At 39.9% G+C, this 13,911-nt stretch overlaps 1 protein-coding gene across 1 annotated transcript; it reads right to left on the minus strand.

Annotated features, from left to right (window-relative positions):
- Positions 1 to 5,211: 5,211 nt before the first annotated feature.
- Positions 5,212 to 11,876, minus strand: LOC137003862 (interferon-induced very large GTPase 1-like). The gene is made up of 2 exons (XM_067364122.1): positions 11,760 to 11,876; positions 5,212 to 9,936 (listed from the first exon to the last, which is right to left on the minus strand). The coding sequence occupies exons 1-2, from the start codon at positions 11,874 to 11,876 to the stop codon at positions 5,212 to 5,214; spliced, it is 4,842 nt and encodes a 1,613-aa protein (XP_067220223.1).
- Between the last annotated feature and the right edge of the window lie 2,035 nt (positions 11,877 to 13,911).

Below are 13,911 nucleotides of genomic sequence, written 5' to 3' on the forward strand. Positions count from 1 at the left end.
CCTAGAACCTTATAAGGACATCAGCCATCTTGGCTGAGTTTACTGGAGTTCAAGGACACAAAAGCCAGACAGCTTGCACCTGCGAGGCCTTGAGAAGTGTCTGGAAACTTTGGGAAAGTTACAACGTACGTCAATCAAGAAGATAACCCAACGTCTGCAATAAACAGCACGAGTATAAAAGACTGATGAGTTGATTGCCTCTTCGGATACTGATACGTCAGTACCCCCGACGCCTAGAAGCCCAGAGCTGAGGACAAGAAACCCCAAGCTGAAGATGGGAAGCCCAGAGCTGACTACACCTTTGACTCAAGAGTGATTACTGTATTTTATACTTTAATGATGAAGTTTTATTTGCCTTTACATTTTTGTTTATTATAAAAGTAACCAATTAAAAGAAATTTAATTGATTACAAAAGCTGCCTACCTTAGCTTGATTTATAGTGTTTTAAGAATTTGAATAAGAACATACCACAGAGGAGTCTTCTGACCAAATTGTAAGTAATTAAAAATGCTTATAATTTAGGCCAGACTCGACTTACTTTACCTAACCTGAGAATAATAAATAATAAGGTTAAAAGGTGTTAAGATCAAAATACACACCGCAAACAGACACTATGGGCCCCCATGATCCTTTGCACAGGGAAGTTGTTTAACGTCACAGAATGGGTACATGAGGCTCAGAGTTTGAATTTACCTATAAATGTATGTATAATATTTTTCTGTACTACTATAATATTTATATCAGTTCGATCTGGCACATTATTATGGTCAAAACAACATTGTACTTCAACAAAAATCCTTTACAGCTCCATTTAGCAGTCCATTCAATTAAAATACATAGACATAATATACAATATGGTGCGATAAACCTAAATAAACTAACGTTAAACAAAGGGTGCAGCTTGCACAATCTACTCCTCCTTGATTGTCTCGTTAATAGGTCGCTGAAGTGATTTCCTAAAAAAGGGTATTTTTGATCCCTTCACCCTTCATCCTTTCGAAGCTCTCACTCTGGAGGGTAAACCCTATGAAGGGATTAGTGGGATGAAGCCTTCCAAATGGAACGCAGGGATAGACAACAAAACAGTAATCTCGTTTAATCTCCCCAGTGGGGATTCCAAAGGAAATCCTCACTGATCAGGGTACGGCATTTATGTCACATACATTACGTGAACTTTACGACTTATTGGGCATTAAATCGATTTGTACCAGTGTCTATCACCCGCAGACCGACGGGCTGGTCGAACGTTTTAATCGCACCTTGAAGACAATGATTTGTAAGTTTGATCATGATGATGCCAAAAAATTGGGATAAATGATTAGAACCCCTGTTGTTCGCTGTACGAGAGGTCCCGCAAGCCTCCACAGGGTTTTCCACGGGGTGAGTGGAGAAGATGGTCCATCCTCCCAAGGACTGAATGTCAGTTGGTAAATCCACCGGCCTCTCCAAAAGCGTCGTTGCGCCCCCTCCCATTAATGCAGGTCCTATTTGAAAGAATTGGCATGGACCTCATCGGGCCATTAGAGCGATCAGCAAGGGGACATCATTTTGCATTAGTCCTGGTGGATTATGCAACACGATATTTGTTGAAGCAGTGGCTCTCCGGAGCATTTCAGCTGAGAGTGTTGCTCACGGTGCGCCGTTTCGTTTAATCTCCCGAGTGGGGATTCCAAAGGAAATCCTCACTGGTCATGGCACGACGTTTATGTCACGTACATTACACAAACTTTATGACTTATTGGCCATTAAATCGATTCATACCAGTGTCTATCACCCACAGACCGACAGGCTGGTCGAACATTTTAATCGCACCTTGAAGACAATGATTCGTAAGTTCGATAAATGGTTAGAGCCCCTGTTGTTCGCTGTACAAGAGGTCCCGCAAGCCTCCACAGGGTTTTCCATGTGTGGAGAAGATGGTCCAAGTTGGGAGGACGGACCATCTCAAAGCAAAAATTAAATTCAGTATGTCCTGGACCTGAGAACAAAACTCCACACTTTGGGGCGGCTATCTATGGAGAATTTGTTACAGGCCCAGGACAAACAGAACCGGCTGTACAACAGGGGAACTAATTTGCATACATTTTCAGTGCTTGTATTACTAGTTAACATAAATTGCTTGTATTACTTCCAACTCCGAGGTCTAAATTACTTGCAAAGTAGCAAGGGCCGTTTGAGATCACACGGCAAATTGGAGGGCTTGATTATGAGGTAGTACGGGCAGATAGGAGCAGGGCACATCAGATTTATCACCTCAATATCCTTAAAAAATGGAATGAGGCAGAATTAGTGATGCTGGCGACAGTAGTGAGTGGAGAAGATGATCTCGGGCCAGAAGTGAATATCAAAATACAATCTCTCGCTCTGGCCCCGGGAGGAGATCATCTCTCGCCCTCTCAGCTCACTGATGTAGCTAGGTTGCAAACAGAATTTGCAGATGTGTTCTCACCTCTACCCGGTTGTACGAATCTTATTCAACACCATATCGAGCCAGGCGTGGTGGTGCGCAGCCGGCCGTATCACTTGCCTGAACACAAGAAAAAAGTGGTTCAGACAGAATTAGGTACAATGCTTGAAATGGGAGTTATTCGAAGAATCCAACAGTTATTGTGCGAGCCCGATAGTTTTGGCTCCAAAAACGGAGGGCTCATTGCGTTTCTGTGTGGGTTATCGCAAGGTGAACGCTGTGTCGAAATTCGATGTGTATCCAATGTCGTGGGTTGACGAATTGCTTGATTGGCTCTGTACGGCTCGCTGGATTTAACGAAGGGATATTGGCAGATCCCCTTATTTCCTTTATCCAAAGAAAAGACAGCTTTCACAACACCATTTGGATTACACCAATTTGTTACCCTTCTGTTCGGGCTGTTTGGGGCACCGGCCACTTTTCAGCATCTCATGGACTGAATTTTATGGCCCCATGCTGCGTATGCTGCTGCCTATCTAGACGACATCATTATTTATAGTAATGTTTGGCAGTGGCATATGTAGCATTTGAGGGGTGCTCTGAGATCGCTGAGAGGGGCCGGGCTCACGGCCAACCCGAAGAACTGTGCAATTGGGCGTGTGGAAGTCAGGTATCTGGGCTTCCTCTTGGGTTACGAGCAGGTGCGTCCCCAAATTGATAAGACAGCAGCAGTTGCAACCTTTCCGAGACCCAAGACCAAAAAGGAGGTGAGACAGTTCCTGGGGCTGGCGGGATATTACAGAAGGATTGTACCTAATTATTCGGACCTCACCAGCCCTCTGACTGATCTCACTAAAAAGGAAGCACCAGATCCGGTCCAGTGGACGGAGCTGTGTCAGCAGGCTTTCACCCAGGTAAAGGCTGCTCTGTGTGGTGGGCCGTTATTACACTCTCCTGATTTTTCTCTCCCCTTTGTGTTGCAGGCGGACGCATCGGACAGGGGGCTGGGTGCAGTCCTGTCCCAGGAGATAAAGGGAGAGGAGTGGCCGGTCCTATACATTAGTCGTAAGCTCTCAAAGAGAGATACTCAGTACAGCACCATAGAAAAGGAGTGTTTAGCCATCTGGTGGGCTGTCCTCACCCTCCGCTATTATCTCCTGGGACGGGAATTCACTCTCTGTTCGGACCACGCTCCTCTGCAGTGGCTCTACCGCATGAAGGATACCAACGCGCAGATCACTCATTGGTATCTAGCTTTACAGCCTTTTAAAGGGATAGTCACCCAAAAATGAAAATTTGATGTTTATCTGCTTACCTTACCTTTTTCATTAAAAATCATCATTTGTGTTCTACTGAAGAAACAAAGTCACCTACATCTTGGATGCACTGGGGGTAAGCAGATAAAATGTTTTGGTTAACTATCCCTTTAAGTTCAAGGTGGTCCACAGACTGGGTGTTCAGATGGCTGTGGCAGGCGGTGGGGGTATGTTGTGAGGGGGCGTGTCTTGTTACAGTAATTAGCATGGAGAGACCTATATAACACCAGGAGAAACAGAAGTGGGAGAGAGAGAAGGAAACACTGCTGACCGGGGACTACTGAGCTTTGTACATGTCTGGAGAAATATAAAGTTATTTAACTGAAAGTTGTTTATGTTGTGTGTTTGAGTGTGATTTTGACAAATAAAACTACCGTCAGCAGTCATGCCGACCCTGTCCTCTTCCTTCCTATTTACGAAATTTGTTACAGAAACATTTATATGGCTCGCATGTTAGAAAGCAGAGGTGAATGAACAACATGTTTGTAACATTTGAATTCTCCACTGTAATGTGAACATATTTTCTATTTGTGCTGGTAGATTACAGCAAAACAAACCACTTCTGCTCTGGTCGCAGACTGGTCCGACTTTGCTTTTCAAACCGGAAGACAGAAATCACTCTGAAAAAATGCAAAAATAACTAATTTCAATGATGTGCAGCCTATCTGTTCACAGCTCAAAAATATGTTCTGGGGTTTCATGACCCATTAATAACATTAAATGTACTTTCATGGCATCCTAGCTCAAAATCATTGCTTTACTGACAAGAAAATGTCTATGCAACAAAAATGCAGTATTAAGGTTACTGTATTTGCAATAATTTCAATAATAACTATAATTTTTATTTCTGTCCTTTTATTAATTTAATTACCGCAACAAAACATTCACAGGTGAACGTGTGTGTTAGATGGGCTAGATTTGTCTGCATCCGAAACTCTATTAACAGTCTTCTATCAGCCTGAGAGTTAGACTGAGTAAGCCAGGAGCAGAAAGCAGGAGACAAGGAGATGGTAAAAAATAGTAAAATAGGTTTATTGAATAAACTTAGTTGCATATGTTTCAGAGCTCGGACTTTGTTGTTTTAATACTCAAACTTCATTTGAATTTTTCTTTGCTCCTTGAAATGGAGACGTTCTCTTATCACTTATTCATGAAGACAAACAACTCTTTTTGCACACAATCTTAAGGGTAAATAGCAAAAACAAGCATTGTAAGAGCAAGAAAATAAGTATAGTATAAAAAATACAAATATAAACTGACAGAACTTAATTATAATAAAATGATTAAATGATATAAATCAGATAATAATAGTATGAATAAATGATTAAATTATGTAAATCAAATAATATGAATAATAAATGATAAAATAAGTCAAATGACAATTACATAAATGACTGATGATTATAAGTGATTAAAAAGTTAAATCAATCAAAAACAAAGAAAATAAAAAGACACACAGAGGTTGTTATTGAGAATTCTTAGATTCGTCAAAAGCATTTATCCAAACTTTGAATAGCATCTTGTTTTTTATGATTTCTCCATTCATCTGGAATCTCTCCACTCCCCTCAAATGTTTTCTTGTAGTATTTTTCCAGATCTTTCTGGAATCTACACACAAACCACTTCCAGTAGGGCAGTTCAGAGAGGTCAGGTGTGATGCTCCACTTCGCAAAAACTCCTCCTCCTTGTCTGTATTCTCTCCAGAGCACTTTATCTTCTGAGGCATTGGGATAAAAAGATTTATCACTTGCTACTGCTGATGTGCAGATGTCAGTAGACAGGTTTGTTGTTCTTCTATAAAACCACCCATTCAGTCCATTAATGCGATGGAAAGGAACAATGTGATCTCCATCATGGTTTTCTATGGTTTTGGAGCAGATGGCTGCACAGAACGGACACTTAACCCAACAGCACTGACAGAAGTGATCAATCAGAAGCTCATCTGGTCTTTCCTTGAGGTCCAGTTTTTCATCAAAAGTCTCTCTGTTAATTCTGCTGATGTCAGACATTATAATAGAAAGTTTGTCTCTTATCACATCTTCTAGGAGGTTGCAATCATCAACATCATCATGTTTCACTCCACTGAGGTCTTTTTCAGAGAAGATCAGCACATCTGAGAGCTGCTGTGTGAAACTCTTCAACCACAAACCAACATCTCCACTGTTCTCTTGAACATGTTCAGTAGATTCATGTGCTGCTTCCATGATATTCTGCTGCAGGAGTTCAATGTTCTCCTTCATCTTGGGTAAAACACCGACTCTCAACTTATCAGTGATGTACTGACTGACTTCATCTCTGATGAAACTCTTGAAGTGTTCTCTGGGATTTTTAATGTAGTTCATGTATTTGTCAAAATTCTCCTCATTTGCCAGTTTTGTGAGGATGTGTTTCTCCAGATTGGATCTGTTTCCTTTCAGTGATTGACAGTTTTTCATCATTTCATCTGCCAAATCTCTGGCAGTCTTCTTGTAGACACTCTGTTTAATGGGCTCTTTCAGTTTCTGACAGATGATCTCACCAAAAATGGCAGCTGATGTTGCGCCATGACAGTTTTTCACAAATATACTGTAGTACTCTTCTCTCTTTTTCTCAACATATATTACAGGATCATTGGCTTCCTTGAAGAGTCTGTGTTGGTCAGTGATCATCTCATTTGCTCTTGTACAGGTGGAAAGAACCAAATCAATGAAGAATTCATTCTTGAACTCATATTTCACTGATTCTTCATGTTTTTTAACTCTTGAGTTGATGTTAACTGTGAGTTTTTGAATGTAGCTGGTGTTGTAGCCCATCTTTGGAATGTTAAATGACTGAATCTCTTTGGCTGTTTGATTATCAATATCTATGACTAATGATCTTATTTGAGCTTCATCCTCTTTAGATAGAGAACCATAATCTAACATCGCTTCATCCTTCTCTGTAACTCTTACATTTTTTATCCTTACATAAACTGAATAACTGGACACAGAGAAAATATCTCTGCTTTCTCTCCATTGGTCAACAGAAACACTTCCATAGATGTCACTGAGGATCTCTCTAACATCTCTGATTATGTCAATATCTTTGATTGGAGGAGTGTTTGTGATAATCGTCTGCACACTCTGTTTCCAAAACAAATCAAACTCTTTCTTTAGTGTTTCTTCATCGTTTACTTTGCCTATGTGTTTTAAGGCAAGTTCTTTGCTCTTTTCAATGAGAGTGTTTTCATGATTTGTCCTCTGATCATCAATCTCCTTTTTCAGGTGTCGCTGCTGAAGAATCTCAGTTAATTTCCTCTTGGTTTCTTTCACAATGTTTCCCTGAAGCTCATTGATTTTGATTTCAAATGATGTTTTCCAGTGAATCAGTATATGTTTATCTTTGTCTTTCTCAAAGAAATCTAACATTGATTTTTCCATTTCTTCTCTTGTCTTCTTCAGCTCTTTTTGAAGATCAGTTTCATCAACCTCATGAATGGCCTTATTTTCTATTTTGTTGTGTAGTTTGTTCTCAGTTTCCTTCATGGTATTGTGAAGATTCCAGGTCCACTTGCTGTATTCGGACTCCAGTTTCCTGTAGGCTGAAATCTCCAGAGAATTTCTGAAGCTGAAGACAAATCGTTCCTTCAGTAAAGCTTCCCAGAGATCTTTAATACGATCTTTTAAGTCTGTCAACATCATTCCATGTGATATTGAGGCATGAGACATAATAGTTTTCTTTAGCTCTTGTACATTCTTGCAGTAGTTTGGGTTTGGTGGTGCCATGGGTGGGCTGCCCTCCCAAAGCTGAGCAAAATACTTCACATCTTTCTGAACATCAAATCTAATGACATCACTGAAACATTCTGCATCACAGTCTTCAGTGAGTTTTGTCATTTCATCCAGTGTCTCCTGCAGTCGTCTCCTTCCCTCCATGTTTTTCTCTCCAGCTGTGACATCTGAAATGTTCTGATGCACAAACACACAGCTGGGATTCAGTCTGACCTTCTTCATCCTCAGGAAGGCCTGAACAACAATCTGAAGAATGTCCTGCATCTCAGATGGGTTTTCTCCAAAGATGTTGATCAATGTTAGATTTCCAAGACCACCAACAAATGTGGCCAGTTCATTGTCATGATCTCTTGTTGATTTTCCAGCCAGTTCTAGAGCACGAAGACCCTCAGTATCAACAACCAGAATATAGTCAAAGTTCATCTGTGTTTTCATCTCATCTGACACTTTGACCAGCTGCATGAAAGCTCCTCTGGTGCACCTGCCAGCACTGACGGCAAACTGGAGTCCAAACATGGCATTCAGCATGGTGGATTTCCCAGAGTTCTGAATCCCTAAAACTGACAGCACAAAGACTCTCTTGTCTCCCAGTTTCTTGATGAGTTCATCTAGAACAGCAGAGATCCAGATCACAGGAACATGAGCAGCATCTCCATCCATCAGCTCCAGTGGAAATCCAGAGATCATCATCTCTGCTGCACGACTCGGGAGAGAAGAGAAGTGAACCTGCAAATCTTTCTTGTTCTTCTTCACAGATGAACATGATTCATAGATTTGACTGATCTCCCTCATGATGTGCTCCATACCAAAGGTTGCAGCTTGAAGATCTTCAGATATTGTCTCAAGTTCAGTTTGTTCAGTCTTTAGCTGCTCAGTTTTATCATGACTCTCTTTTAGTTTTACAACTGTTGACCACTTTTCATTATACTTGTGATGTAGAGCTGAAAGGTCAGCTGAGATATATTCATCCAGGAGGATTCTGAGCCATTTAAGAAAAAACGTATCATGTTTATCATTAGAGGTCATTTCTTCAATAAAGAATTTCATAAATCTTCCACTGTTAGATTCATGTTGCTGTGTACGGATGTTATTCATCTCTGTTTTTTTTCTACTTATTTCCATTTCTGACATATCTGCTTGAGGTCGATGTAGTTCCTTGTTCTTCTGACTCCACAGATGCCACAGTTTCCCCTGATGAGGCAGAAATAATTCTTTGATTTCTGTCAGATCTTTCTTCTCCAGTAAACTCATCATCTGCTGTGCTGCTTCTCTTCCTCTCCTGCAGTCTTCATCCTCTTCCTCATCTACTCTGATGTCTGAGTGTTTGGACACATCTTCAAGTCTGAAAGTGGAAGATGATTCTGAGAGACAATCACTTATAGTTTTTCTGAGTTCTTCAGATACATCTGATTGATTTCTGTCTTTCAGACCAATCTTGAATTTCCCTTTATTCATCTTCACTACAGTAGATTTGTCCTCCATACATAGACAAATAAGCGGCTTTGTGATTCTGAACAGGCTCTGGATATTTTCTGCACTTCTGTCATTCATGTCCAGTTGAGGTAGAAGAACAACATTGACTGAGCTCATTTCAGTGAGAATCTGCAGCTGTATCTCATGGTCTCCAGCATCTCCGTGTAGATTACAGAACGCAACACAGTCATTGAATTTATCATCATATGATCCAGAGGGGCAGAACCAGGCGATCTCCACCACTCCATTCACCAGGACTCTGGTTCTGCTGCTGCCTGGGCAGTTCCTGTGGAAGAACGTGTTGTGTTTCTCATTGATCAGACTGTTCATCAGCTGAGATTTGGATGAAGACACAGAGCCAAACCTGAAGAAAGACACCATTGGAGTTTCTGCCTTGTAGATTGGCTGGGTTTGACTGATGATTTCATTGTTGGCGTTTCTCATCTTCCAGCTCTTGTTGATTTGTCTGAATGTCCAGAGAGGAAACTCAGTCTCTTGTGTGAATGGATCAGGAACAAGCAGAGGCAGAGCGTACTGACACTGGGACAGTTTAGTGACCAACAGCTGCTTCAGGAAACCATCAGCACAATGAAACACCGCCATCTGAACATCCATCGGGTGAATGAGATCAAACTGACTTGTTCCTTTATTAGACAATGACACTGCTTTGAATATATCTCCAATGTCTTCAGATGTGTCTGTGTGTCTTTGTAGCATTTTATCATGTTCACTGGCCTTATTAACATTAATGTATCTTGCTCTGTAGTTCATCATCAGTAGCTTTTGTAGGAAAGTCTGAATCAGCTCCTCCTCAGCACAAGACTCATGGGTCTCTAATGAATGTTTAGTTATCTGAAGAACATCTGCAGCTCTCAGTTTGTTGTTCCTGTGAAGATGAAGTCTGTGAAACAGATGCTCTATTTTTTCACTTTCAGTCTTTTCCTGCTGTTGGTCTTGATCTCCTGCTGCTCCAGGGTCTATGTTATCTCTCTGTTTAATAGACACAATAATAACAGATTTATTTTATTTTGTTTAATTCACATGGAATCATATTCAGTATTGAAGGCCATGTGATTGTCAGTGCTTTTTCTTTTAAACTTCCCCCTGTTACAGAAGTGCAAGTCTAAATTCACTGCAATTAGGCCTTCAGTTGGGTCACATATTCAAATAAGCAAGATTGTGATGGATCAATTAATGTTTGGCCATCAAGTTTAATCTGTAAATTTAATTTATGATCAAACATTACTTGATCAATCACAAACTTGCTTATTTGATTATATGACACAACTGAATCCCACTATGTGTGAATGGAGTTTGCCCATCACTGTCAGTGTAATGTGTGTAAAATGTGTAAATTATGAAAGGGAAGTTGCAATTGTCTTTTTCTTCCCTATTGTGATGTGTTGAAATGCTCCCAGTGTGCAGACACATTGGGTAGGTTATAATGGGCAAGATGCTAGCATTCTCTCTAGACAGAGTTACTCAATTGCTTACTCTTGACACATAGCAGCACAGCTAAAATGCATCTAGTATGTCTCGCTATTTACTGTTCGCTTTTAACTGTTGAAACAATATGCTTTATTTTTGTAATTCCACTAGGAGTCACTGGCATCACAGAATTTATTGAAATTAAGGTGCAAAAATGGTTTGTTTTAAACTTCTGCAACTTTCTGATGAAAGATTCTGATTTCTGATTTTGTTTGGTGTCACTTTACAGCTTGCAAACTGAACATAAATGTGATTAATTCAATAGAGATGTTCAAGCAAGCTAAAATGCCACTGTCTCTGAACCTGAGTTTATTGAAGGATGGACAAGTTCAAAAACTGTGTGCATCAATATGTGATTCAATATAGTATTGTATTTCACATACAAGTGTGTCAGCATCATGTATCTGATATGCTTTATGTACAGTATGTGTGTCTTATTTAAATCTCTTCATCATATAAAGCAATCATGTCTAAGCCTGGTTTCTCCCAAGGTTTTTTCTTTCCTGATGGAGTTTGGGTTCCTTGCCGCTGTCGCCTTTGGCTTGCTTAGTTGGGGACACTTGACATTTGATATTCAACAGTATTCTTGACATTTATTCAACAGTGCTTCTGATCTGCCTGCATTGACACTATTCTTTAAGAGCTGCTGTGCAGCCAAAATTTATGTACCAGTTATCACTGTAAAGCTGCTTTGACACAATCTGCATTGTAAAAAGTGCTATATAAATAAAGGTGACTTGACTTGACTATATGGTCATTTCAAATATATTGCATTTTTATGAACTTTTTGAAGTTGGCAAATGTTCTTTGAAACTCAGAGTTGGATAGTCTGAGTGAACAATAATGAGGATACAGCATCCAATTTCAATTATAGGCCTATTAAATACCTGTTAAACACTTTGGCCCAGTTTCACAGACAGGGCTTAGCCTAAGCCAGGATTAGTCCTTAGTTCAATTAAGATATTTAAGTATCTTTTATAAATGTACACTAAAAAATCATTACTGGTGTGCATCTTGAGACAGAACAATGGCAGTGACATATTTTAAGATATGTCAGTACAAGTTGCTTTCAGTTAAAGCAGCTCAAACATGCATTTTAGTCTAGGACTAGCTTAAGCCTTGTCTGTGAAACTGGCTGTTTGGCTTACCATTAGCCAATAAACACCCTTAATGGCATAAATAAAAACAGAAAACGTCTTATGTGCTTTGGCTGTTCATTTACATGACAGCTGCATTTTGGGGGCCCGAAAATGAAAACATTTAAAAACAGGTTTCAAAATTAATAATAGTGAAAGCAGTTATTTTGGTAAAATCTGCACTCTTACCATCACTGGTGTTTGTGTCTCTGATTCTCCTTCCTGTTGTGGTCCATTAATTCCCAATCCTGCCACAAGTCTTTCCACTATTCCTGCTACTGCTGCTGGACCCGATGGTGCTGCCATTTTCAATACAGCTGCTATTGCTAGTTTTGATACTCTGATTACTGTTGCTGTGAGCAATGCTAGTTGTGTTACTTTTGTAGACCATTGTATTGCTGATATTTCTCTTTTTATTACCGCCACTGGTGCGTGTGTCTGTGACATTTTAATTACAGCTGCTATTACTGATTTTGATGCTATGATTACTGTTGCTGCTACACCTGATGCTGTTAATTCTGATACTGCTGTCTGTGACATTTTAATTACAGCTGCTATTACTGATTTTGATGCTATGATTACTGTTGCTGCTACATCTGATGCTATTGATTCTGATGCTGCTGCCGCTCTTGCTGCTGCCGCTATAGCTAATGCTGCTGTCTGTGACATTTTAAATACAGCTGCTATTGCTGTTTTTGATACTCTGATTACTGTTGCTGTGAACGTTGCTAGTTTTGTTACTATTGTACCCCATTGTATTGCTGATATTTCTCTTCCTACTAGAGCTATTACCCGCTTTACTGTATCTATTAGCAGTTGCATATGTAGTCCCGATACTGCTATTATTGCAGCTCCTGCCATTGTTCCAATTATTGCTGATCCTCTTTGTGATTGTGCTAATAACTGCACTATTTCTACTGCTACTGTTCCTGCTACGCCTCCAGCTACTGCTGCTGCTCCCACTATTGATGCTTGTTCTCTCACCCCTGCTTCCCTTAGTGATCTTAAAATGCATAGTCCTGCTCCTGTTGCTGCTCCTGCTAATGGTCCTGCAACTCTGTTAAAAACTGCTGGTCCTGCCATATCTATTATTATTTCAGCTGCTGAAACTGTCAGTGCTATTATTACTGTTAATTTTAATGGTGATTGCTTCCATGTTTTTGCTAGCAGTGGTGATTGTAGACTTTCCATGCCTTTTCCTGCTGCTGCATTTGCAGATGCTGCTTTTGCGGCTTCTGCACCTGCAACATTTAAAGGAATGGAAACTTATATCATCATTGAAATTAAAAAAAAAAAAAAAAAAAATCTTAAAATATGCTCACTCTTGTGTATAAGTGTTATGGAACACAGACAGAGAGATATCATGAACAGGACGTTTAATTGACAGGACTGAGCGTAATGGCAGAAAACAGGTGAGCAGACAGTCCAATGATGCTTTCAATTAATGGAAAATGGATAAAACCAGAAATGTCCTTTCTTACAGATGTGGGGAATCACGGATGGCTGAAGCACACACCACGCTGGATGGTAGGTATGGGGAACTCACACATGATGGACTAGGGCTGCAGTTACACTGCAAGACTTAATACACAGATGGATCCAATCTTCTGACCATATCCAATTTTTTGGCCAGTCTGTTTACATTCACTTTAGATGCAAGTGGTGTCCGCTATCTGTGTTTACATTAATTTCTGTCCAAATTAATTGCCATTGATAGCTTCACTATGCACATGGTAGACCCTAGGGTTTTGAATGGCCATGCTATTAAAATTATTTGTATATTTCACGTTGGATGGCCATGATTACCTGCCAGAATGGGTAAGTTAAAGGATTAGTTCACTTTAAAATGAAAATCACCCCAAGCTTTACTCACCCTCAAGCCATCCTAGGTGTATATGACTTTCTTCTTTCTGATGAACGCAATCTGAGATATATAAATAAATATCCTGATGCATCCAAGCTTTATAATGGCAGTGAACAGGGGTCATAAGTATGAGCTGAAGAAAGTGCTTCCATCCACACTGATCCATCATAAACGTGTACTCTACATGGCCTCAGGGGGTTAATAAAGGCCTTTTGAAATGAAGCGATGTGTTTGTGTAAAAAAAAAAAAAAAAAAAAATCCATATTTAAACAACTTATGAAGTAATATATCTAATATAATATATAATATATCCAGACTGCTTCCTGGAGAAAGTGTAAAACTCTTGCAGTTCACAAAGCTTACGCCATGTCCTACGCCTTCCCTATTCAATACGGATAAAGTGTAACTGCCGCAACGCCGGTTTACACTTTCTTCATAACTTTAATAGGCGGTCTGGTGGATATATATATATATATA

The sequence above is a fragment of the Chanodichthys erythropterus genome, chromosome 3 (assembly GCF_024489055.1).
Source record: "Chanodichthys erythropterus isolate Z2021 chromosome 3, ASM2448905v1, whole genome shotgun sequence".
NCBI classification, from domain to species: Eukaryota; Metazoa; Chordata; class Actinopteri; order Cypriniformes; family Xenocyprididae; genus Chanodichthys; species Chanodichthys erythropterus.